This window comes from Fistularia commersonii, chromosome 17 (assembly GCF_037954325.1).
Source record: "Fistularia commersonii isolate RoL2024-O1a breed Wild chromosome 17, RoL_Fcom_v1.0, whole genome shotgun sequence".
In the NCBI taxonomy this organism is placed as follows: Eukaryota; Metazoa; Chordata; class Actinopteri; order Syngnathiformes; family Fistulariidae; genus Fistularia; species Fistularia commersonii.
In genome coordinates this window covers 15,746,205-15,771,623 of record NC_141300.1, presented here as the reverse complement: position 1 = coordinate 15,771,623, position 25,419 = coordinate 15,746,205, and the positions used below count along the sequence as shown (strand labels likewise).

Genomic DNA, 25,419 nt, shown 5'->3' with positions numbered 1-25,419 from the left:
GTGAAAAGCACACTCGGGGTAAAAAGCAAAAAAAAAAAGGAAAGAATATTTGAAATTTGAAATTTGAAATGCGTGGAAGCGGAGGCTCTCGGAGAACGAAGGCAGGCTCGGGCCGGGGCTCAGAGCTGCTGACCCGCGCTTTTTCCCTCAAAACCTGGCCGTTTCGGGAGTTCCTTCAGCCGCCGCGCAAACGTGTAAAGAACGCTCTTTTTGGAGAGGGAGAAATAAAAATATACAAATCACCCAACTCATTGCTGGTGGGATTAAATGAACGCACGTTCATTCTAACGGCCCCGATTGTTTATCAGCGTTGAAGCGTGAAGGGATTTGTCTTCAGATTCCCAAATCTTTGTTCTGCTTGTTTTTTTTTTTGGTGTGACTCACTCCCTTTCAACGCAGATCTCGCATTGCGTCCGTGCTCCAGGAAGTAGCCTGCAGCGACAACGACAATAATAATAATAATAGTAATAATAATAATAATAATAATAATAATAATGATAATAATAATGATAATAATATACAACAGGGCCTGGAGAAAAAAAACAAAAGCGTTGATGCCTGTCTCAACTCTGAACCCCAGCCTTTAAACCGGAAACGTACGAAACGGCAGAAGAAGCTTGATTTGGCAACAGTTTGGCAGATACACAGTAGCCCCCCCCCACGCACACACACACACACACACACACACACACACACACACACCATCCTGACCCGCTCCTGATTGGATCTACACCCATAGAATTTCCAACATAGTGTATAACGTCTAATTGAGGCATATTCACATGAGCCGGCGCGGCTCACGTTGAGAAAAGACTATATATATTTTTTTTCTTTCTTTTTTTTTTTTTTTTTTTTTTTTTTGATGGAAAGTCATTCTAGAAATGGTGCTATACCATATTATAGAGAGAATCACGTTCGTATAAATACACACTCATATCCACAACATCCTCTCTCTGAAATGATCAGGGGGAAAAAAGTGCTCTTCTGTTGGATTTGCTGGCAGATATGCTTTAAAAAAAAAAAAAAAAAAAGAAAGAAAGACAAAAAAAAAAAAAAAGAAAAGGGTTTTCTTTAAGTCCACGTCTTCCGAATATCTCCACGACAGGACGAGCGCCCGTGTCGATTTCCTTCTCGGGAGGACTCGCGCGTGACGAAGACGACGATACGGGCCGCACAGGAAGGAGTTCAACAGTGTCGAGTCTCAAACCGCCAAACTCCGAATCCTCGAGCGGGTTTCTGTGCTATTCTCTCAGTTTTCGAGTTTTATTTTTCACCTTTGACCTCGAAGGAGCGAAGAGACCCTCTACTGGCGCACAGCAGAAGAACGTCATATCCTTACCTCTCGCTTCCGCCCGACCCGGAGGGGACGGAGGAGAGGTTTTAAATCGTGTTACCCTGTGTAGAAGGAGCCGGTCCGGCCACGAGGGGCTGATATCAGCAGGCCGACGACTGGGGCAGCGGCAGCGCTCGCTCGTTCTTCCTGCCCCCGTTCATGTGCGCGTACGGTTGCATCTCGTCAAAGTTGGGCCGTAGCACCATCATGGGCCCGTTGGCCGCGACGTGTCCTGAGTGCTTGTCCGAAGCCTGGCCCGGGGACGCCAGGGCCGGAGCCGCGGGGCCCGGCGGGGAGGAGGGAGACACGGGTCCCAGTAAGGGGGTGCTCTGGCCTTGCATGGGGGATAAATGCTGGGTCGGAGGCGGCGGCGTGCCCGCCGCGCACCCCGTCGAGGGGGCGACGGCGGCGGCGGAGGGCTGCATGGTGGATGCAGGGTCCAGTGGAATGTTCTCCATGTTTTCTACCTCGATGTCCAGCTCCTCGGTGTCCGGCGGTTTGTTTTCCTCGCTGTAGAAGAAGCTCATTTCCCTGAAGGGCGGGTCCAGTTCATCTTTGATGCTGCTGATGATCTCCAAGAAGGTGGGACGCATCTTGGGGTTGTACTGCCAGCACATCCGCATCAGCTCAAACCTGCAAACATGTTTAATGACGTTTTATTCACTCGTCCCACACATTTTTGAACCTGCTAGCGACAGAGACTCATTTAAATTACCGTATTTTTTGTATTATAAGGCGCACCTAAAAGCCTTCAATGAATGACAATTTGAAGACATCCACAAATAAATAGACAGCAGATAGAACAACAAAAACAACCTCAGGTGTGCGCAGATGCAAACTGCTGGTAAGGTGGAAAGATGAGCGTGCACAAATTGTGAATTTATTGACATATTTGTCTATTATTTCCATCTTACTTTTAAAGGGATCCCCGCTCATATTTGTTTAATAACATTCTGTAAAATTGTTAAAAAAAAAAACTTTTCACTCTGAGGCTGCCATTTTTGATTTCCGTAATTATATGAAATATATAAATATATGTTATATACTATATAATCATATGTATTATATATTATACATTATATAATATGTATGTTTATATAATTTCCGTAATTATACTATATAGTTATATAGTATATAATATATATATTATACATTATATAATATATATGTGAATATAATTTCCATAATTATATTAAATATATAAATATATATTATATACTATATAACTATATATATCATCAAATATACATAATATATTATACATTATATAATATATATGTTAATATAATTTCCATAATTATATCAAATATATAAATATATATTGTATATTATATCTAATATATTTAATATAATTACGGAAATCAAAAATGGCAGCCCAAGAGTGAAAAGTTGTTTTTTGTTTACAATTTTACAGAAGGTTATTGAACAAATATGAGCGAGGATCCCCTTAAAAGTAAGATGGAAATAATGGATGCACCCATTCATTTATTTATCCTGCCTATATTGTAATGCGTGACTCCCAGCGGATAGGATAGGAGGAAACCGGAGAAGCCGCAGGAAATCCCACGCGTGCATGTGGACAACGTGCAAAATCGAACCGGGAACCTTCTTGTCGTGAGGCTCGACATCAGAACTCCAACGCAGCAAACAAGTGGGGTTTCGGTTTTGCTTTCCGGACATTAACAGAGCAGCCGAGCCCTTCCGATGTCGACCATTCCATGATGTTGGTGCACGAAAAAGAAAAGGCCCTCTCGCTGACGGTCTTTTTCCGGACTCTTGGTTGGACAATGTCCGTTGAGGCGCATACAGGACTGTCTCAGAAAATTAGAATATCATGATAAAGTTCCTCATCTTCTGTAATTCAATTGCAAAAACAAAAATGTCATACATTCTGGATTCATTACAAATCAACTGAACCATCGCGAGCCTTTCATTATTTTAATACTGCTGATTATGGCTTACATCTTAGAAAACTCAACAATCCTATCTCAAAATATTAGAATATCATGTAAAAGTAATTTTTGTTTATTCTAATTTTCTGAGACAGTCCTGTATGGCTTCACCAAGTCCCATTTACTATTTTATAGAGGAGCAGCGCCTTAAAGTGGGGGTGGAGGCCAGAACAGAGGTAATGTGTTCAAATCCACCTGATCTTTGACATTTCTTCGGCAGACCTGATTAAAAGGGACATCGAGTCGCGAACGCACAGATTAAGATCCCCGAGTCAGAAGAAAGTTCGTAAAAAAAAAAAAAAAAATCATCAAAAATCACCGACTCGCTGCACTGAATGTCAGCTTTCAAGATTTCCGTCTCGGTCGAGTTCAGAAGCGGGGAATTTACTGTCTGAGAATAAAATAAAAAAACAAAACAAAAGAATAATCGGACGCTCTCCGGTCAGAGCGCCAGAGGATTTCAAGATGCGGTTCAGAACCAAAGTTGTTTTTCTGCCTTTTTCTCACCAGCAGGTGGCAGGAGACACTGAGCTTCCAGCCCCCCCACCACCCGCCTGGCCTGTCACTTACACAGTTAACTGTGTTTACCCAAGAAAACTCCAGACACAACATGTTACAGTCACTTTGCAAAACTAACTATAAACTAGTCTTTTTTTTTTTTTTGTACCGGTGCATACCTGTCTCCTGGGGTTTAAAGTGACAAGCAGTAAATTTGTGTTTTTCTTTTTTTTTTTTTTTTTTTTTAAAAAAAGAGGGGGTTTAATGGGTGAATATCCTGCACTTCCTCAGACGGTAAATCCAGTAACATGTCAAATGTTGCTTTAGCCGTCCAGCTGCCGAGCCGCCGCTCAAAGCAGCATCGTAAAAAAAAAAAAAAAAAAAAAAAAAGAAGGGTTTATTACGCGGCAATTTCAAACGCATGGCGAAAAAAGCTGGGAATTCTCAGTGAGGCCCGCCGCAAAAGCACCTCGGCCATCTCGCCGCCCTCCCGCCCCCTCTTTCTCTTTGTCTCTTTAGCTCCCAGCGGTTTTTCTCCGCCCGTCTGCAGCAGCCTCTGCAGCCGGGTGCCAGCGCCTCGGCGCACAGAGGGATTATGGGTAGTGCTTTCCCCAAGCATGCGCCTCACTTCATAATTTGAAACAGCAGGGGGGCTCTGGCTTTTTTTTTTTTTTTTTTTCTTTTTCTGCAGTGCAGCATGTGTTTCGCAGTCGATGATCGGAGGTCGGCGCGCTCAAAGGAGCCCGAGAAACTCTTTCCCCTCGACGACAATTTTACAAATTCGGATGTAAAAGTTCTCAGGGCGACACCGAGGGTTTTTTTTTTTTTTTTTTTTTTTTTTGGATTAGCTTCATTTAAAAATGCGCAGGCATCGATAAACTTATTTGAAACGTAAAATAAACGAAAAAAAAACAACGCAATCGCCTGGTCTTTTGAGGACTTGCAGTCTTAAGTCACTTGACCTTTATGGTGAAAGCAGCGTCGACACACGGAGACATTGGTTGCTAAATGTTTACTCGTGCTTTCAATGAAGCTCATCGCTAAGCTTTGGGAAATGTGATGAATAAATCCTCAATATTAGGCCCTTGGCGTACTGTGGGAACCTTTTTTTTTGCAGTTCCTAGAACCCTTTCAGAAACTAGGCAGTGTTTCAGTGCATTCGAGACCATTTTACGCCGAGGCAGGATGTTTTTACGGTTCCGTCGGAACTCATGGGTGCTTCGTAGAAATCATAAGCCATTACTGGATGCTTCTTGTGAACAGTTGCGCTTTTAAAAACTACTATGGCTTTTAAAAACTACTATAGGCTGTTTTTTTTCTTGCACCAAAATGGGCAGGACCGGCGAGGAAATGGCCCGACAAAGAGGTCCGAGCTCTTGGCCTGCAGGGTTTGCGTCGCGACGTCAATATTTTAGCCGGAAATAAGTTCTGAGTTAGCTTACCTCGCAACGCAACGGGAAGATAAAAACATTTTTTAATTAAATTAGTTTATTTCAAAAGGGGACAATGCAATTTCATAAAAAAAATGAATAGAACATGAGTAAAAAAGCCAGAATTAGCCAAAGATGCTATTTTTCATCTGTAGTCCCCATTAGAACCCCATGCAGATCATGAATGCTGTCGTCTTCCTCATCTTGTTTACGGGGGTTTTATTTGAGTTGTGGCGATTAAAATGTCAAATCGGCCCCAAACCGTGGTCACTTACTGCCTCTGAGAATGCAAAAATAAAATGTTTCCCCTGGAGGAGGCTACTTCCTGGAACGGGATACGATCTGGATGCCTCTTCGAGCTGCGTTCTTGGAACTTTGCTGTCCGAAAGCAGCTAACATCGCCTAAATCGATCATTTAGTTTCTTTCTTGGACCCCAAAAAAGGACAAGCGATGACAAAGAAATCAATAAAACAAAAAAAAACCAAACACGTACGCATTCACAGGGTATTTTAAAAAGAGGAGCAAAAGCATGAAAATAGTTGTGATTGACATTATATATAGGTCAGATTCCTGGTTGAAAGATAAATAAAAGTCGAGTGGACCTGCTCTGAGTTTGGGGACAGTCAGTTACGCAGCTTCTGTGCAGAAAGCAGTCCCATATTTTTATTCTCCAATTATGTTTTGGTGGGCTCCTCCTCCCGCAGCTTAGCGGAAAACCAAAACTATATATCTGTATATTTCAAGACCTATGTCTCAATCGGGGCCAAGTGCGGAGAGACGTTTTCGGGATTGTTTCAAGTCACCATGGCAACAACGACATAAAAAAAAAACAAACAAAAAAAACAATCCCTCAGGACTCGGACGATTTGAAAACGATCAAACCCTCGTGTCCGAAAGGGGCTCATAAGAAAGGTGTTTGTATAAAGCGGCGGGTACGTTTAAGGTTGATTTTTTTAACCGGACGATTTTCCATTCTTGGATATTTTGATTAATGTCCAGTGGAAAAAAAAAAACAAAACAGCCACTTAATATTATAATCATTTACTTTCTATATCGCCTCGCTCTGCTTCTTCCGTAAACCCTCCTTCCCGGCCAACCAAAACATTACATGGGCGCTTTTTAGCCAATCAAATGCTCACTGTCAACTTTTCAATGGGTTCCCTCCACTGTCACGGTCGACCTGTACTGTGCATAATCCATGAAATTACCAACAATAGTGCTCGTGAGTATCCTGCCAGGGTTGTAGCTCCGGAGTGTGTACTCTCGTTTGTAATAAATCCTGGATTGGATTTATTGCAACTCTACTTCTACACCGCTGGAAGTCCGCGCAGACGTTTTTTTTTTTCGTAAGTGCATTTTAAGTTGGGTTATTCTTCGTGCAAACAATGCAAAGTTCTAAGGGTCGCGCATAGGAAGTTTCTCTACACTGAGATAATCGGCAACTGTAAATGATTACTAGAAGCGAGCAGGAATTTCTTGCGGCGGCAGAAGTCCAGACGTGCAACGGGGGGGGGAGGGGAGGAGGCTGCGACGCGAGGAATCACGTTCGATACCGTCGACCCCGGAGGAGGGATGGCGCTTTTGCGCGCCGAACGCAGGCGAATCCAATCGGTGACCCCCGCGGCTACCTGACCGCCGTCGCCCCTCCTCCGACTTTGAAGCTCACCGCGTCTCGGCGGTTTTCTGGAAATCTCCATTAGGGCACAAAAGGAGAGACGACCAGAAACGGACTGACTTCCCCACCCCTCACACACACACACACACCAGCACCACCTTTGTAATACAATCCACACACTCCTGTAATCAGGACAAAACAGCCGGGCTGCCATAGAAACCGGAGGTTTGTGTCTGCACAACACTGGCCCCTCTCTGTTTTTTCTACTCGTGCTCTCGTTCTAAGGTGAGGTCAGCCATGGAGAGTGGGAGGGGAGAGAGCAGAATGCCTTCGTATTGAGGTCAGAGAGGGAGAAGAGAAATGCATATATGTAGCGTAGACAAGCAGGCTGCGCTGTTTTCTCTCCTCGAACAACCGCGGTGATTCATTACCGAATTACGAGTGCGTTAACAAATTCTTTCTGTCTCTGTCATGCACTTTGCCGACCGTACGCCGCTTCCCCCCCGCCGCCGCGCCGCCGAGGAATGGGGGGCATCTCCGACTCACATGCCGCGGCATCCCTTCTATGGGCCGAGGCCGATGTCTGAGGAGGCTTCTCCCTGGCAGCTGACCACCGGGAGCCCATGTCGTCAATGAACTGAATTTAACCCGTGACGTTAATGCCGGTCCTGGTCCGCGCACACGCGCACCATATGATATCTCAGACACTTAGAACCGCAACTCAAAATAGGCGGCGGGCGAAATTTTAATGGGTCGCCAATTGCGTAGGAAGATAGCGGGCGTAGGGGTGTGGAGGGTGAACAATAACCCCCCCCCCCCCCCCCCCCCGACGCGGGGTAATACGACGCCGCCGGCGACGAAAGGTCCGGACTCACAGCATGTCGGGGCAGTTGTCCGGTTTGTCCAGGAGGCCTCCCTCCATGACGAAGCGTAGAACTTGCTCGTTGGACATGCCCTGGTAGGGCTGTTCTGCCAGGGTGGCGATCTCCCACAGCACCACGCCGAATGACCTGCGGCGAAACGGGGAGAGGGGGATACGGGTGTTCAAGCGATGCATCTCGCGCTACGTCTTTTTTTTTTTTTTTAAATCGGTGCAACATTTGAGACAAATACCTATTACAGGCACCTGTCTTTTTTTCAATAAATTATGTGCATAGTTTACAATATTTGTTGCATATATCCATACCCATCTATATTATACATTCATCGTATTCTATCTGTAAACCACCTGTTAATTATTTTTACAAAATACCATTGTAGTCAGCTTTATCGTCAATTTTTCTGCATGAGAAGAATCAAGAAGACGTCTTTCACAATCCCACGGTGACAAAATTAACAAAATAATAGTAATGCCGCTACTTTTTTCACACGCTTTGAGCACTGCGGCCTAAACAGTCATGCAGGTCATTAATGTATTTTTTTTTTTTGGGCAAATGCCGCCAAAACATTGACCCTCGTCACATCGGACCGGTGAGATGACCGTGAAATTATGAGGCCGTCAATTCCAAAGAAGAATTTAGCACGCAGGGAAAAATAAAGATAGCGATCGGCTAAAGTGGGGATAGAAAATACATTGATGGATGAACTTTTCCTTGTGTTATTTATTTTTCATCTTTTTCATCAGCCGTGTTACAGGCACTGTTTGGAAAAAAAGCATTTCCAGTGCGTATTTGTGGATGTTACTGATATGTATTTAATAAAAAACTAAAAAAAAAAAGTTTCTGTGTAAATACCTCATGTTACAACATGGACCTGCAGCTTATAGAAAAGTGTGACTTATATGTACACATTTATTTATTATTTTTAGCCGGTGCGTCTTATATTCAGGTGCGATCAATAGTCTGGAAATTACGGTAAAAGAGTGCAAATTAAACAGTGCACTATTAAATTAAACAGTAAACCTTTAACTATAAGGTATAAGATAAGATAAACTTATAAGATTATTTTGTCACAGCAGCGTAACAGTTATAGTGTCCATAAATATGCATATACATATAAATAGAGAGACAATCAGAAGATAGCAAAAGACATCCACAAATAAATAGCAGAGAGAACGACGACATCATCATCATGGGTACGAATGGACAACAGAATGAAAGTATCAAGTATAAATTGCCCGCAGATACAAACTGCTGGTACGGTGAATAGATGAGCAAGCACAAATTGTTCATTTATTTCATATGTTAATAATGTTGCTCTTTCGGTTAGATGCTACACTGCATGTCTTTGCCATGTACTTCATGTATGTGTGTGATGACCAGGTGATGCACCACCAAAGCGCGGAAAAGGAGGGAATTTTCAAAATCTACTGTCGTTGCTGTTAATATAATATCCAATCAGATTTTATGTGAAATTCTTTTTTTTTTCCCCCCAAAACTAAAGTTCCTATGAGTTCTGGGAGGGAATCACTTCAAACTCCAGTAGTCCCTCGCCTTAATTCAAACTTTCGCTGGGATCTGATATGGCAAATACTATTACGGAAATGCGGTATAAATGTATTTTTAAATATTTATTATTTCAATTATCTTTACGGCAAAGTAAGCATTTTCTAGGGTGATGGCCAACCAGAGCATGGCGTTCTGTATCCCGGTCTGTGATTGGCTCAGTGGCGGTCGCATCATTTCCTGCACATACCATGCATTCGCTACTATGCGTATGTCCGTGTACATTTTATTGGATGTATTTATAAGAGGGTCACGAAGCATTAAAATATATAAACGAATAAATAAAAATACGGTCGCTACTTGGTGGATTTTCGTTTATCATGAGTGATTCTGGAATGTAACCCCCGCGATAAACGAGGGATGACTAGTGATGTACCCAGATGTAACTTCCTTGTAGTTTATGTAGCTAGAGGGAAGATTTTTGTGTTTATCTCGCCACCCATTGGTTACAAGTTGTATTGCGATGTCATTTTGACAAGACAAATGGAAATTGTGTTACCAATTTAATCCCTCACCTTAGTCATCGTTGCAAAAGTAGCCCAACCCTGATCATTTTGTCAGGAGCCCCCACTGGTAATGACAATTAAGTTGATTTTAATCTAACGTAAGTCATCCTGATTGATTGAGTTGATTTTCTGCATATAATGAGTATTATTTTCACAACACACGTTGGTTCTGACTCTTTTTTTTTTTACTGGTCGCCTTCAACCCCACGCACTTTTAAGTTCATTTAAAATATATATATATTTTTCTTTTGGTATTCTGTGATAAAAATGTATGAGGATGCGGCTTGTTATTCAGTTACTGATGACCCGCACAAAATACAAAAAAAAAAAAGAAGATTTTTTATTATTGTTTTTCAGCCTATGAGTCCAAATTTGCAAACCAAAATGCATGCAGTAGAAAGTAGATTTTTGGATTTTGATACAAGATACGGACACATGTCTCAAAAAAGAAGATACCGTACTTTTCCGTTGCATTATTATCTGGCAGTATAAATACTGTGAACAATATATCTGTTAGCGTATCTCCACTGCAGCTTTAGCACGTTATTTACAATAACCATCACCTCAGTTTAATCGCCCTCCGGAAAGATCGGCGTGAAGCTACGGATCAAAAAAAATTCTTAACTTGACTGACAAAGTCCACAATATTTGCTTGTATTTCACCCCGCCATCTCCATAGCGGCCTTATTACGGGATGGCGTATACTGACAGGGTGAAACACCCGCTTGCTAACAGACAAAGCCGCACATTCTGACGGCTTTTCCCGATCAAACAAAACGTCACCGTCTTTCGGGTTCCCGGCCGGCCCGGAATAGGTTTATCTTACAGTAAACCCTGGTTTACGGACGTCACGGGGGAAGATATAGTGCGCCTTGTGGAGGTGGGTTTGTACTGGCACCGCAACCTCTCATTGGAGAACATCTGGAGCTGTTTAAGCCCACTCTCAGGGACCGGCCCGAGGGACACTCTGTGTTGTGAAACAACAGCTTGCAAGGGAGGTTGTAAATATTTTATTTCTCCGTGTTCCTGATGTTCCTTTGGCCAAAGTATAGAAAGACGAAGAAAAAAAAGGTGTCAAGAGGAATTTAAATTAAGACTATATTACTATACAAATGTGTCAAGCGGGGAATTTCCAGGAGGCCAGCTGGAAAGACGGGGAGAATTTCATTTATCTTCCGAAGATGTCACGGTACTCCGGAAAAGACAGAGGAGAGTAAAACGCACGTCCAAACTGCGAAGTGAGGAATGTCGCAGAATCCCGGCGCTGAAGTAATCTGAATGTTTTCATAGCGTTGAGTCCACAGTGCGAACGCACAATATGCTGACATTTTTGGAATATTTCGAAAGCTCCCCGGATTAGGGCAAGTTTATACGCGTATGAGGTGTGTGTGTGTGTGTGTGTTTTTCCCATACCAGACATCAGACATCGTAGTAAACACGCCATCTTTCAGCGATTCCGGAGACATCCAGCGAACCGGCAGCAAACCCTTCCCTCCTTTACGATAGTAATCCGTCTCGTAAATATCCCTGGTCATGCCGAAATCTGCGGGGAGTTAAACGAGAAAATGAAAAGTCAGGAAATGTCGCTCACTCTGCATTCTCTCGCCGCCGCTTCGGACTCACCTCCGATCTTCACGGTGAAGTCCTCCGCCACCATGCAGTTTCTGGCGGCCAGATCCCTGTGGACGAATTTGTTGGCGTTGAGGTACGCCATGCCGTCGGCGATCTCCCCCGCCATTTGGATCATCTTTTTGAGCGGCGGCAGGATCTGGCTGGTGGCGTTCTGCAAAGAAGCGAGCCAGCAGGTGAGCGCGTCTGCTAGCGGGCGTTTCGAGAAACTACGCGTGCGTCGGGCGATTACTTCTTTGCGCAAAGAGCGCAGGTGGCTCTTGAGATCTCCGCGGGTCATCAGCTCCATGATCACCAAGGTGGGCTGTCCTTGCGAGACCACGCCCAGCAGCCGCACCTGAACCAATCACAGCACAGTTTAGGAGCGCCCAGACACTGCAACCAGGGAGTAACTGTACCCTTTGCATTTAACCCTCTTATTACGTTAAGGGTCAATTTGACCCATTTCACCCATTGACCCAATGGGTCAAATTGACCCTTAACATCGTTTATCTTTTTATTTTTATTATTTTTTTCTTGTTATTACGACTACTTTCCCTGATTATCCTCACATAAATCATACCGTCACGACCGGGCCCGGTAAAGAGGTTGCACCGCGCTTTTTTTTTTTTTTTTTTTTTTTTTTTCCCCCAAGGGAAAATTCGTCAGCGCGTCCGCTTAACATAGCTAATGAGGCCGCGTTCCCGGCGCCGAGCGAAAGCGCACGCGAACGCGGGAAGCTGAGCTCGCCTCCTGGGACGCAGCTGCCGCTGTAGACCGCCGCAGCCTCCTGGCCCGCTGACCTCCTTCTCTCTGCATCTCTGCTGATAAGCGGGGAAATAACGATAAACCGAGAGCGCTCTTTTGAGACCGGATTCCTCGTCGTGGCGGGATGATTTATTTATAACCCTGACGTGATGAGCGGTGCGGCGGTCCGTCTCGGCCGAAGATGCCCGCCGGTTACCATATTTGGCCGTTTTCCCCTCCTTACCACATGGTGACAGTTGAACTCCTTCATGACGGAGGCTTCGTTGAGAAACTCGATGCGTTCCCTCATGCTGGCCGACTCGTTGACCGTCTTGATGGCCACTCGCGTATCCGGCTCGTCCTTGACCACGCCCTTAGCGATCCCCTCGTACACCATGCCGAAGGAGCCCTGCCCGAGCTCCCGGTGCATCGTGATCTTCTCCCTGGGAACCTCCCACTCATCCGGGACGTACACTGACACGGCAGACGAGGAGATCAGCGCCACATTTCACAGGGAAGGGGGAATTTGGAGATAGAGGACTGATAGAGGGTTGGTCTTACTCTCAGCGGCGCTGAAGTACTCCGGATTGACAGAGGCGTAAAGGACTCCGTTCCCTAATCTGTCACTGTTCCTGTTGACACAAATCCACCCGGGTTAGCCTCGCGAACGGGTCGTGTCGTCGAACGCGTCCAACGTGCAAAGCGCGAAAAAAGCTACTCGCCTCTTTTTGTTGACAAAGAACAGGATTGTGGTGAGGCCGGCGATGAAAAGCGTCACTAAGATGGGAATTATTATGACCAAATAGAACACAAGATCATAATTTGCTGTCGGACAGAACACAGAAACGGAGATGATCACTCGGGGAGTCGTCAAACATTAATCGCCAGCAGTCGTGGAAATTTGAGTACATAGAATTGAACGTGAGCGACGGGTCCAAATTACTTTTAGGCGGCGCCACGTAGAAGGACAAGGTCTCGGTCCAGGAGCCGTTCCCGGCCAGCGAGGTGGCGCGCACTTGTGCCGAGTAGTTCCCTGGACTCAGGTTGGTCAAGCGGGCGCCTCTGTGCTCGCGGTACTGCTGCCGCGACACGCACTCGCGTTTCTCGGGCTGGGAGAAAAAAAACAAACGGCGTCAAACGGGTGCGGTGAACAGAAAAAAAAAACAAAAAAAACCAGACGTATTATTCTCGTTTGTCGGTTTTAGCATACGGTGATCCCTCGCTATAACGCGGTTTACTTTTCACGGTTTCGCTACTTCACGGATTTGCATCGTGCATTGTGTATAGTTAGGCTATACAGTATGTGTGTGTATGTGTGCGTTTGTGTACGTTTTTGTCAAAAAAAAAACAAAACAAAAAAAAAACCTCACTAACCCAAGCTTACTGTTCTGTATATTTCCTGTGCATCTTGTATTTACAAGTGTTATTTGCAGTCCTTATGTCCTCTATTGTAAGTCGCTTTGGATAAAAGCGTCTGCCAAATGTAATGTAATGTGTTCTGCGTTCTGATTGGCTAAAAAGTCACTCCGCTTCTTCTCTACCTGTGCGTCAATAACGTCGCAATTTAATATGTACACGTACGTAAAACATCTCGCCAAATTTATATTACATATGTGCAAATTCTCTTGCAATTTTGAGTTTCTCTAAAACCCATCATGTTGTCAAAACGCTCTGGACCGACAAAAGCACCTTGCAGGGCCCAAAAGGCAGCGGAAGATGCTATCTATCGCAGATAAAGTCAAACTCCTGGACATGCGAAGGGAAGGTAAAAGCTAAGCGGCCGTAGGTCGGCATTACGGAATTAATGAATCTTCCGTTCGTTCCATAAAGAAGGAGGAAAAAAACATAAGGACGACAGCAGCGACAAGTTTCGCAGCAGCAATAAGGTCGCGGTGGGCGGTGCTAATTTGAAGCCTTCTGTTCACATTGATGATTAAAATGATCATTTAACAGTACAGTACAGAAGTTATTTGTTGACGTTCCTAAAGTACAGTACTTGTATTTGTGAAACAAATGATTGAGCCTGTAAAATGGCTTGAGCTTTCTTTTCAATGTATAATAGAGTATTTAATTGTATAATAATTGTAAAAAAAAAAAAAAAGGTTTCTACTTCACGGATTTTGCCAATCACGGGTTCTTTTTGGAACGTAACTCCCGCGCAAAACAAGGGTTTACTGTACCTCGTTCCCGAGACGGAATTTGATTTCATACATCAGGACGAGCCCGTTGGGCATGACGGGCTCCGGCCAGTGCATAATGATGGACCCTTCCACTTTTTCATTCCTCTCATAGACCACCTTTCCAGGAATGTCGTCCGCTTTGTCTGGAAAACACACGATATTCCATGCGCATGTAATTCCCACCAAAATATGTAACACCATAGTGTGCATTTTTTTTTTTTTTTTTTTTTTTTGGGAGTTCATTTCTGGTGTTTCTCACCCGCAGGTTTGGTCCTGGAGTAGACGAAGGCGGCGGCGCTGCAGCGCCCCACCTCCTCGTTGCACGCGTGGATATCGATGCGGTAGACGGTGAAAGGCCGCAGGCCAGCGATCTCGATGTTTTCCGACGTGCTCTTGTCCTCCGAGAAGGGATACTCCACGACGGGAGGGATCCCGTCCGTGCTGTTGTCGCCGGGGCCGAGGGTCACGTTCCCTCTGGCCTCGTGCATGGTGTTGTTCGCCACGCCAAAGACATCTCTGCGGCGGCGGTCGGGAGGTCTGTAACACGGAGGGATGACGTCAAAACACAATGGTTGTAATTAAGTTTGAAATGCAAAAAAGCTACATAGGATGTCCTGGAAATATTATTGTAGAATTGCTTGTTTAGAGTCCCCAAAGACTTTTACATAATCTTTTCGGACTAGGCGGAGTGAGCATCGATGAGTGTGCGCAAGAGGTCAGATGGATAATGAGCTAGAAGAATATGATAAGGAAAAAAAAAAAAAATACAGAGAGGCAAAGAAAAGAAAGCTTGCCAGTAGTTAAATGAAAACAGTATTGATCCCAAGTAACGACAAGGTTGAATAAAAAAATAAAACGCATTATGCGCCGTATATTACGCGAAGCCGGGAGCGAGCCATAACCGCGACGACGTATGCCGTTTTAGGAGTCGTTCGGAACGGTTTTGAAGTACGAACAGGAAATTCTCAGACACGAGCAAAGCAAATGATTCATACGGCGTAACTTGGAATCTCGCAACCGACCACATTTTAAATGTTTGGTCTATTAAATGTCAGGAATTAGCGATCGTCGCACGTTCCCGAACATTACGATAAGCCCTCCCATCCGCTCCGTGCAAATGTTTTTTTTTCATTTTAGTTTGAAACAGGTTTAAGAGTTTATAGAGAGAGTTTAGATGCACTCCCCAAATCTATGTACTGTATTGCACTTGTTTTTAGCTTTATCCACTCCCCTTGTACTTTTTAATCTGATCTCATTTTTACTTGTTTCAAGTTTTATCTACTGCTTCCATACTGTCTTTAATCTAATCACATTTGCACCTGTTTTTAGTTTATCTACTGTTTTTTTAATTTGTACTGCCAATTGTACTCGTTTTTAGCTTTATCCACCCCACTTATAGTTTTTAATTTGATCTAATTCTTACTTGTTTCGAGTTTTATCTACTGCTTCCGTACTGTCTTTAATTTAATCACATTTGCACCTGTTTTTAGTTTATCTACTGTTTTTTTAATTTGTACTGCCAATTGTACTTGTTTTTAGTTCTATCCATCCCCTTGTACTTTTTAATTTGATCTCATCTTTTTACTTGTTTCGAGTTTTATCTACTGCTTCCGTACTGTCTTTAATTTAATCTCATTTTCACCTGTTTCAGTTTATCTCCTGTTTTTTATTTTGATCTCATTTTATTGTTGTGCTGTGCTCTGCTTTGTTTGTAAACTTGTCGACCCTGAAAATGAGGGAGACCTCAGTGGTCTTACAAGTATAAATGAAGGTTATAATTATTATTAATACAGTCCAACCCCCCTGCAAATAGTGGCAGACAGGATGGAAACACTTCTTATTATCGATAATCGGGAACGAGCCTCTCTACCTGCTCGGGATTTGGAAACGCTAAGAGCTCAGCAGCGGCTCGCGGAGCATCCGAACTACACCTACAAGCCGAGCCGAGCAGCACGGCCCGATCCGTGGGAAAGAGCAGTCGCACAGACATGTCAACATTCCTGTCTGACAGTTATAGCTGGTGCGGCGCAATCCCCGGCTCGAGAACTATTCGTTACGAGTGACAGGCCACCGAAAGTATAAAACCGAGGCCGGCGTAAGTGGCGATTCCGCTCTGACAAGTTCGCGCGGCGCCGTCGGGTAATAAGAGGCGAAAACAGATGTGAAAAGAGCGGAGCGGCGACGTCGAGAGAACGCCGGAGAACTCAAGATCCTCGCCCAGTTGGTTAAGGACGGCAGCCGGCGCGCTATTTAGAAAGCACCTCAGCTGACTGAAGCATGACCTTATAGCAAGTGGGATACTACTGTACAGCTGGTGTCCTGACCTCACCTAAAAAAAGATATACCTTTACGTAATGGAATCCAGGGAGGGAAGCCGTGCGTACGTATTCAGGCGGGGGAGTTATCAACGCTCCGCTGCACACGCCGGGCGAGAAACCGCAAGTTCACGGAGAGCGCCGGGCGAGATGTTTCGAGAGAGAAATCCATGTATATTTTTATCATCGGTTACAAAAAAGTCGGGCCTGACATTTTGGATTGTACCCGGTTTCCTGAAAAGAATATTGGCAGCGATCGTGGGCTCCGCCAGTAAATCCATCTGCCTGTCTTTTAGCTGGAGCCCAAATGATGCTGGATTTTTGGATGATATTTCCGAATAAAAAAATAAAAAATAAAAAAATCAAATATGGATAAAAGTGCTGATATTCAGAACGTGTCGGAAAAGTGTATTAAATGCCTAAAAAAACACAAGCCCTCCCCGTGCAAACGTTGCAAAAAGCTGTTTTATTGATATATTTATTGATGACTTTATGTTGTCATGAAAAACAAGCTTTTTTTCTGCGTTACATTCTTGGAGGGTCTTGTAACACCCAGCTGCATTGGATGTCAATTTCACGACAGAAATACCTTGGTTGGATGGATAAAAGACCCCGATTTATATGGAAATCAAAATCATGTGCTCTTTACAAACACCAACATCAATCACAAACCGAACGTCGACGTCCAATCGGGAAAAAAAAAAAAAACGTTTCGATTCCGGACCGTCGGATTTTGGTGGCGACTTGAAACATCGACTGGGATCAGATTTATCAAACCTTTTTTGACAGCGCTTTTTACACATGATAGATGAAGTTAGAAAGTTTTGATATCATCCAACGCAAACCGGCACGGATATTTCATATCGACAGGAACTGAACGGCGTGACGCTTTCTCGTTCCTTTACGCTCCTGTTGCGTTCGCTGACCGACCCTGAGGGAAATGACAGATACCACGTGTTTTTGTACTGGTAAAGTCAAGATGTGTTTAGAGAATGCGATAAAAAACTTTCTCCATCGAAACATTATTCTAGCTTCACGACAACAGTCGAAATTGCCCGCAAATGGGAACGAACGGTTACACATCCTTATGTTTCTATACAATGTATGAATGAACGCGCCAACGGTTGTGTGTGTTTATGATGGCTGAATGATAGCGTGAAAAGCTGTATGTCTCCATATGGTGAGTGAATGGTTTTATGAATATATGACGAATGAGGGGGTGAATAACTATAATTTTATCTCTTGTGTGTATGAGAGAGTGAATGTTACATGTCTCTTTGATATGTAAATGAGAGGATGAATGATTACATGTCTCTGTAACTTGGGTCGGGAACCTTTTTGACTGGGCAGAAAAGCCAAATATTTTTACAAATATTTCATCGAGAGCCATATAGTATTTTTTACGTAAAATAAATTAAATATGTATTACTTTTAATGGATGGATTTGTTCAAAGATGCAATTTACCGAGATATGCGCGGTAATCCTCCTCTTTTTTTCTTTTTCGCCATCTTTTCCATTACGAGGGTTGACGCGGATTAACTAGTTGGCTATCTGATAAAATTCATTTTTTCACCTTTACAATGACCTGGATGTGCTCCGAAGCCGATGGTTACCGACCCGACCCATGGGTGACCCGTGAAATTTATCTTCAAAAGTCATTTCTGTTTACTTTAAAATGACACATGAGGAAATATCACAAGTATTTTAAACTCACTTCCAAACTGCTTTTTCAACTCAAAATTAACTAGGAACCACACGTCGTCACCGGAAGAGCCATAGGTTCCCGACCGCTGCCCTATAACATGACTGACGGTGAATAGTTTTCTCTATATGATGTGAATGTTGTTGCACGTCTCTATAAGCAGCTCTGTGATTGGCTAGCGACGGGTTCAAGGTGAAGGATAAGCGGTGAAGATAACGAACGAATGTATATTATCGGTAAAATACATTGGAAAGCATCGTGGGTGGCCGTCGGTCATGGGGCTCAAATGCTAATCGGTATCTTTCTATTTTAAACGTGCGTTGCATCATTGTCGTCATTATCGGAGTGTGTTTTTCTGGTGGGAAGGAAAAATACATCCAGACTCAGTGTGCCGGTGTTGTCGTCGTGATCGAGTAAAATTTAAATTAAATTAAAAAAAAAACAAAACACCTGCGTTGTTTTTGGACAAGTGTTTATATATTTTTTTTAATATATTTTTCATATGTTCTGATATTATTTGAACTTGTAGCGTTTATGACTCAACTACCCCTAATGCACTATCCACTTTCTGTTGTGTGAATTGAAATTCCCCCATTGTTTGACGATTAAAGGTTATTCTTTACAAACGGCTCGGCGTGCTGAGAGAACTTCGAAGGCTCAAAATAATTTCTTTTTTATTTATTTAAAAAAAAAAAAAAAAAAAGCCTTTTTAAGAACACCTGTTTGGTATTCCTTGTAACAACCGGCGTACATAATCAAAAAATTTACATAGTTTGTTTCTGTCTATAGAAGAGCGCGGCAGCAGCTAAGTGCCCTTCGCCTCGGGGGGAATTTAAATGATGAAACGCAGATTCGCGGCTCTGTTATTTTGGAGAACAAAAGCCCGCGCAGCTGCGAACGTGCAGGAGAACTCGGCCCTTCTGACTCCTTAATCACCTCTCCCTCTCTCCTGGGTTTGTTTGTGTTGCCTAAATTGCTGCCCGCTAGGTCCAAATGTACTCCGTGCCACAGTGGCCATGGCAACAAAAAGCCACAAGAGCACTAAGAAGGCTTTGGATCCCGCTCAGCGTGCCCCTTCATTTAGACCACCGGACAAAAGGAGGGGAAAAACCAGCGGCCGATTACTCAAGGGCGTCATTACACCCCGGCCTACCTCATCCCTCATGTTGACCCGCCACGCGAAAGCTTTGATGACATTCGCAGGACGGCGGGGGGATGACGGCGTCACGCGCGCCGACCGTACCTCGGCAGGAAGATGGCGTTGTGGAGGAAGTTCTCGAAAACTTTCAGGAAGAAGCGGTCGTCCTTTTCCCGGTCCTTCTCCTGAGGGGTTTTGGGGCAAACGCAGCACGGGCCCTTCTCCGCCCCCGCCAGGTCGGACTTGGTAGGCTTGGTGTTCTCTTCCCCGTCCGCGAATTTGGACGCCGGGATCCGAATGGGGACCTTCAGGTCTATTTTTGCGAGAAAAGATGGAGAGTTTAGCTCCGGATTAGAGCCATTCATGTATCGGGTTAAACATAAACATTGAATGCGCGGAAATAGACTCTTTCTGCCAGCGTGTCAATGGTGAAAGTTTCTCAACGGCCTGCGGTGCGAATAATGCATGGATAATGGAGTTTTGCAACAACTGCAAAAGTTCCAGGATACCCGGTACTTCTCATCTCATTGTCACGCAACTCTTTTTTCGTTTTAAATCGGTGGAATCTCAGTTGATACGACCCAGACCTTTGGAGCAGTAGTTGTGGTAGTAGAGCTCCCGGTCTTCAGGCTGCTGCTGCCAGCGGACCAGGTAGTACGTCAGGTTGCCGTTGGGAAATAGAGGAGGGGACCACTTTACCAGCAGCCCGGTTGAGGAGTTGGAGAAGGCGCGGGGGTCTTTGGGCATGGTGGGCACTGCAATAACACCGGGTTACATTGTTTTATGGTCAAAAGGCGTCCGAGAAGGCGTTTACCTTGAGAAATAAAATGAAAAACTCACGAGACGGCCGGGTGCGGATGTAGATGATGTCGCTTTTCGCTCCCGCTATGTGCTTATCCTGCAGCGGCAGGGTGATGGCTTTCACAAAAATGGCATACTGGGTCCACGGCTTGAGGTTATGGAGGCTGATTTGGGGGTCCTCCTGTTTATCCTGAGGGAGGTCCACGTCCACCATGTGCCAGCTGTTGGAGCCGCAGCCGTCCTGCCCGTCGAACTCGGTGATGTTCTGAAAAGGGCTGTCGGAGCCGGACGAGAAAACGGCGAATCGTTACTCGATTTAATGCAAAAAAAAAAAAAAAAGTTTCAAAAAGAGCCGGGAGAGTATTTTTTTGTGTAAAGTCGGACACATAAGCGAGTAATACATTTGACAGAGGATCTTTTCAAACCTCTGCGGTAGCGAGGAAACTACCCTGATGAACTTTTTCCAGGCTCGCTCTGTTCCATTCCAGACCTTGCGATAATGTTTGGACAAGTGCAGTTAATATCGGAAAATGTAACACAAATGACCTTAAATTTACTTGATGTTGTTTATCTCTGCTGATTTGTGGAATCCGGCGAGACTGGTGTTTTTATATCGACTCCTACTGAGGATCGGAATGGCTGTTTCTTTTTTTTTTAGCTCACGTGTAAAAATGTATTTTTTTCGTATTAGCTTACGGGTTGGCGGGCGTTCCTGACTGCCTGGCGGCGATCGGGGATCCGGTGCTCTTTGCTTTCAATTGAACACAAACCTGAATGAAACGGCAATTCATCCATTCATTCTTTCATTATTTATACCCCTAATCCAGCGGTCAGGGTCGTCGGGGGACGCCGGACCTTATCGGGACTGACACCCTGGCACAGCTGGTAGAGACATCATGCGGTGAAACACTAAATAGCGACGAGCAACATTCACTCATTCATTCACACATGAATGGAACACATAGTGAAACACATACACTTGCCACCGTTCACTCTCTCATTCACACTTCACACAAAGATATGGAACATTCAGTCATTCATCTCATGTAGAGACGTACGACTATTCACTCATTCATTCACACGTAATCGTGCAAAACGGGAAATAGAGACAAGCGACATTCACTCATTCCCATGAGAACGACACGCATCACACGGAGACGCACGATTCAATCTACATATTGTTATTTAGAGACACACAACTGTTAACACTCATCCATACTTTGGGGTCTCCAGTGAACCGCCTGCATGATATTTTTGGACTTGTATGCATGGAAATCCATGGAAATCCATGCATACATGGAGACTCCACAGTAAAAAAGCCCCCACCTGTTGGAATCCAACCAGCAACCTTCCTGTGGTGAAGCAGAAGCGCTAAGCACTGCGGCTACTGCATGCCGATCACATCGACCGAACCTACAAAGTATTCCTTTCACGGTGAACCAGTATCGCACGGTCTCAAAGACGGTACATTTATTCTTCAAGTTCACGTTTGGGGAAGTGCACCGAGCTAAGTACCGAGATCCAGCGAGCGTTTCTTCCCAGTACTTTGCTCCCTCTTTGTACTCACGCCTCCTTGTAGTAGACGACGAAGCTGTTGAGACCCTTGGATCCCAGCGGCCTGTAGTACTCCCAGGTCAGCTTGATGGTGTAGCTCGACGTGACGTTCGACAAGAACTTCAGCACGTGGCTTTCACCTGTCGGAAGAGTGCTTATTCAGCTCGGGGCCTCCGTTCATCCCGATCGAACCCGCTCTCGGAGTGCACTCACAGCTCGCTCTCTCGCCGTTGTTGCGGAAATCCTCCGGTTCGGGCTTGGACGTCACCTCGGTCTTTTCCCACATCTTGTGAATCTCAGACATGCAGAGTTTGGGATTCAGGCGGAAGAAGAGGCGTCCGCTTCGAATGGTCAGGTTGTGCTGGTTCCAGTCCCACAGGGACTGGAGGTGCTGGTTGTTCACGGCGGTGAACGAGTACATCCTGAAAGCGGCGGCGACGCGGAGGAGGGGAGGGTTAGTTGCGGGAGGCCAACTGGCGGCGGCACGGAGCGCTAACGTCACGCGAGCTCGATCGGGGAACCGAATCCGCGCGGAGGGGGACGTGACGACGGGTCGTGCCAGCGCCTTTTTGGAGCGCTACCAGGCCCGAGGCGGGGCAACGCAGCAAAAACACCTCAAGATTCAAGGGAATGCCTGTCATCCTCAGCGGCATTCCGGAGAGTGAAACTTTACCCGGGGAGAAATGACAACATGAGGGCGAGAGACTTTCCCATGACCCCTTTGGCCAATACTGAAAAAACTTTCCCCTCGTGTCCGAGACTGCTTTTGATGCCCCGGACAAGAACCCGAGACCCGGCGACTCACTCGTCGACGTGTTTTCCGTACTTTTTTTTCTTGTGCTTGTGAAGAAAAAAAAAAAAAAAAAAAAAAGGCGCAAAAATCATATTGCTTGTATTCATCCTTTCCCACCGACGTAGATGTTTTGCCACCCAGGGCAAACAGTGAGTGCGTAGGTGGCAGGCTCATTGCTTGTGCGGTTCACTCGCGTCCTCTAATTCTCCCGGCCGCCACACACACACACATGCTCGCACACACAGACAAACAGCGCAGACTGGCCGTACTTTTCCAGGAGCTCCTCCCCGTTGATGTAACGCAGGCTCTTGAGGAAGGACAGCGATCCAAGTGTGTGGGAGTGTCGAATCCTCACATAGCCTGTCACTGTCTGGATCAATCCCATGAAGCTCTCCAGCTCAGACTCTATGTTATCTGGGGACAGGAGATAAACGCACACACACACACACACAGCATTTAAAAGCCATATTAAGCACTCCCCTGGGACTGTTGCGACTATGAAACCCATTCTGTCGAGCGATATTGTGTGTAAGCTTTATCATATGTGGAGATAAGTGTGTGAGCCAGACAATCAGCTGAGTCCCGGAAAAACATTACAAAAAAAACGTGGCGCATTAATCGAGAGTGTGGCTAACGGATGTAAAGTTCGCGGTCTTCCCTGCGCACACACTTGCGGTCCATCACAATGGCCCTCATTTATCAACGCGACGCAAGAAACCAGAGCGGATCCACGCGCTAAAATTATCTTATGACATTCGAATGTCAGCGATTCCGGCGTAAAGTACGATCAGTGTTCGGCGACGATGCCAGCTTGAAAATGAGTAGAACCTTAAAATTTGAACATCACGTCCCAATTTATTCTCGGCCCAGATTCCTCACGGCCCCTGATTTAAACCTAGAAGCGGAGTATATCTTTGGCTCTCTGAGAAATGTTTGCCGCGTTAGCACGCTGCAGGAAAAGCACGTTACCATAACGATGGCATTTCAAAAAGGTAAACGAAAATGTTAAAAATGGATAGGATGAAAATTTTAAATCACGGAAAATCTTACACAGCAAAAGGATAGCGGTATATTTATCTAAATTATTCTATATTTTTTCCACGGTTTTCTCGAGAAGATCAGACATAACCTCACCACTTTAAATCAAAACAATGTAAAAAAAAAAAAAAAAAGATGGCTGTCTGGCTGACCTCCGCCTGGAAGAAGAAGGATATCAAAACTGGCGTGGTAAAAACTCTCCTCCCCCGTCCAAGGTTATTGATAAATGCTGATCTTTGGTGTTGGGAATCAGCCTACGCCCTGCTTTTCCGCCGTGCACGTCGGCCCACGTGCGGCGGAGTCAGTTTCTGACACTTCTTCCACTGCACTGTCAGCCATATTGATTTTCTCTGACTGACTGATCCGTGTGTTTAAATCCTGCGTGTAAAAACGACCTGCGGAAGTTCCGTCAAAATTCCTGTTAGCGCGCCGTTTATTTATTTATTCCTCCCCCGTGCGCGCGCGCGCGTGTGTGTGTGTGTGTGTGGCTGCACTCACTTCCCTGCCGGATGTTGATGTCCAGGTTGCCTGCGATGACGGTGCAGTCCTTCAGGGACTGAGCGGTATCCACCGAATCGATGGTGGGGGACGAGCAGATCTTATCGCACAAGCCGTTGCAGGCGCTGCATAACATTCTGCGAAGCGTCGGAGGGACGGTGTTAAGGCGGGAAGGACAATATCGACTGGTAACATTTTCTAGCCCGCCCAGCAGACATTTGTCAACTTTCTTTGCTCGCGATGCATTCCGAGGGATACAAATTCCTCGCGAGATACACGCTCGCCATTCACGATGGAGACCGCTGTGTGGGAAGGTGATTCACAAGATTTAACCTCACAGTGGGCGCGGAAAGATATTAAACTGATGAGTCAAAATGAGGGGAAAAGATGTTTTCATCCCCGTTAAATGCCACGTATCCTGAATTTTTTTTTTTGGGGGGGGGGGGGCAGGGCGGGGTTTATTTTGTTTCACGATGACAGATGGAAACGCAACAATACAGTGTCTCCGTGGAGACGGGAAAGACGCGACACTTTGACGACGGGTATTGAGGTTGCAGTTGGTTGCCGGGTGGGTAGATCACGACAACAATGGCCGACGTTCGGGTACATCGGAGTACTTGGGCTGCCGTCGGTCAATAAAGATGCTCGATTTTACGCCCTTGTTGATGATTACACTCGCAGCAGAGCTGACGTTTCTGGTTGTGCCGAGACAGGAAGCGTCTCTCTGCACGGACGTGTTTAAGTCTACAACGTACTACAACGTTTTCTGCCGTTTCCTACGGCTGAGTGCGGTGACAGCGGGTCGGTAAGTGTCCCGAAAGTGTTCACGCCGCATTTTATTTCCAAAGACTCGTCCGGTCGTGTTCGAGTCACACACCGGGGTGGATGCAGATCCGTTATATCTTTACCGACAATCTGGGATTTTTCCTCGAGCGGTGAAATGTTGAGGAAAGAGTTTTAGAATTTCGTCGCCACCAATCCTGTCTTTTTCACGTCCGGACAGGACAGCATTTTTCACCGCTACTATCGAGATTGATGGGTTTATGTTGATCATTTTCAAGAGTGTGGTCCAGATTTATGGGTGGAGGTCGTGATTTGAATGGCCTAATGGGCGATTTTCTACAAATCCAACCAAAATTTTCTGATGAACCACTTCGAATGGCGCTAAATTTCAAAGCGCTTGTCGATACATTTGCAAAAATCCGTCGGTGGCGGGATCCTCCGAAGCCCTCGCGGGCGTCTGTCAGCGCAAGGTCTGAATTTGA

At 45.2% G+C, this 25,419-nt stretch overlaps 1 protein-coding gene across 1 annotated transcript in view; it reads right to left on the bottom strand.

Moving 5' to 3' along the window:
• Positions 1 to 221: 221 nt before the first annotated feature.
• The window catches only part of igf1ra (insulin-like growth factor 1a receptor), an 80,062-nt gene continuing 54,864 nt past the window's right edge, over positions 222 to 25,419 (bottom strand). The window contains exons 4-21 of the mRNA XM_086163746.1: positions 24,155 to 24,291; positions 22,888 to 23,032; positions 22,039 to 22,247; positions 21,839 to 21,965; positions 20,311 to 20,546; positions 20,058 to 20,225; positions 19,576 to 19,783; positions 14,574 to 14,851; positions 14,315 to 14,457; positions 13,078 to 13,243; positions 12,857 to 12,959; positions 12,696 to 12,766; positions 12,379 to 12,608; positions 11,641 to 11,745; positions 11,403 to 11,562; positions 11,193 to 11,322; positions 7,705 to 7,839; positions 222 to 1,966 (exon numbers count right to left, since the gene is read on the bottom strand). Of these exons, the coding sequence (XP_086019872.1) occupies positions 1,435 to 1,966; positions 7,705 to 7,839; positions 11,193 to 11,322; positions 11,403 to 11,562; positions 11,641 to 11,745; positions 12,379 to 12,608; positions 12,696 to 12,766; positions 12,857 to 12,959; positions 13,078 to 13,243; positions 14,315 to 14,457; positions 14,574 to 14,851; positions 19,576 to 19,783; positions 20,058 to 20,225; positions 20,311 to 20,546; positions 21,839 to 21,965; positions 22,039 to 22,247; positions 22,888 to 23,032; positions 24,155 to 24,291 (3,283 nt within the window). The 3' untranslated portion in view covers positions 222 to 1,434. The remainder of the gene's footprint in view (positions 1,967 to 7,704; positions 7,840 to 11,192; positions 11,323 to 11,402; positions 11,563 to 11,640; positions 11,746 to 12,378; positions 12,609 to 12,695; positions 12,767 to 12,856; positions 12,960 to 13,077; positions 13,244 to 14,314; positions 14,458 to 14,573; positions 14,852 to 19,575; positions 19,784 to 20,057; positions 20,226 to 20,310; positions 20,547 to 21,838; positions 21,966 to 22,038; positions 22,248 to 22,887; positions 23,033 to 24,154; positions 24,292 to 25,419) is intronic.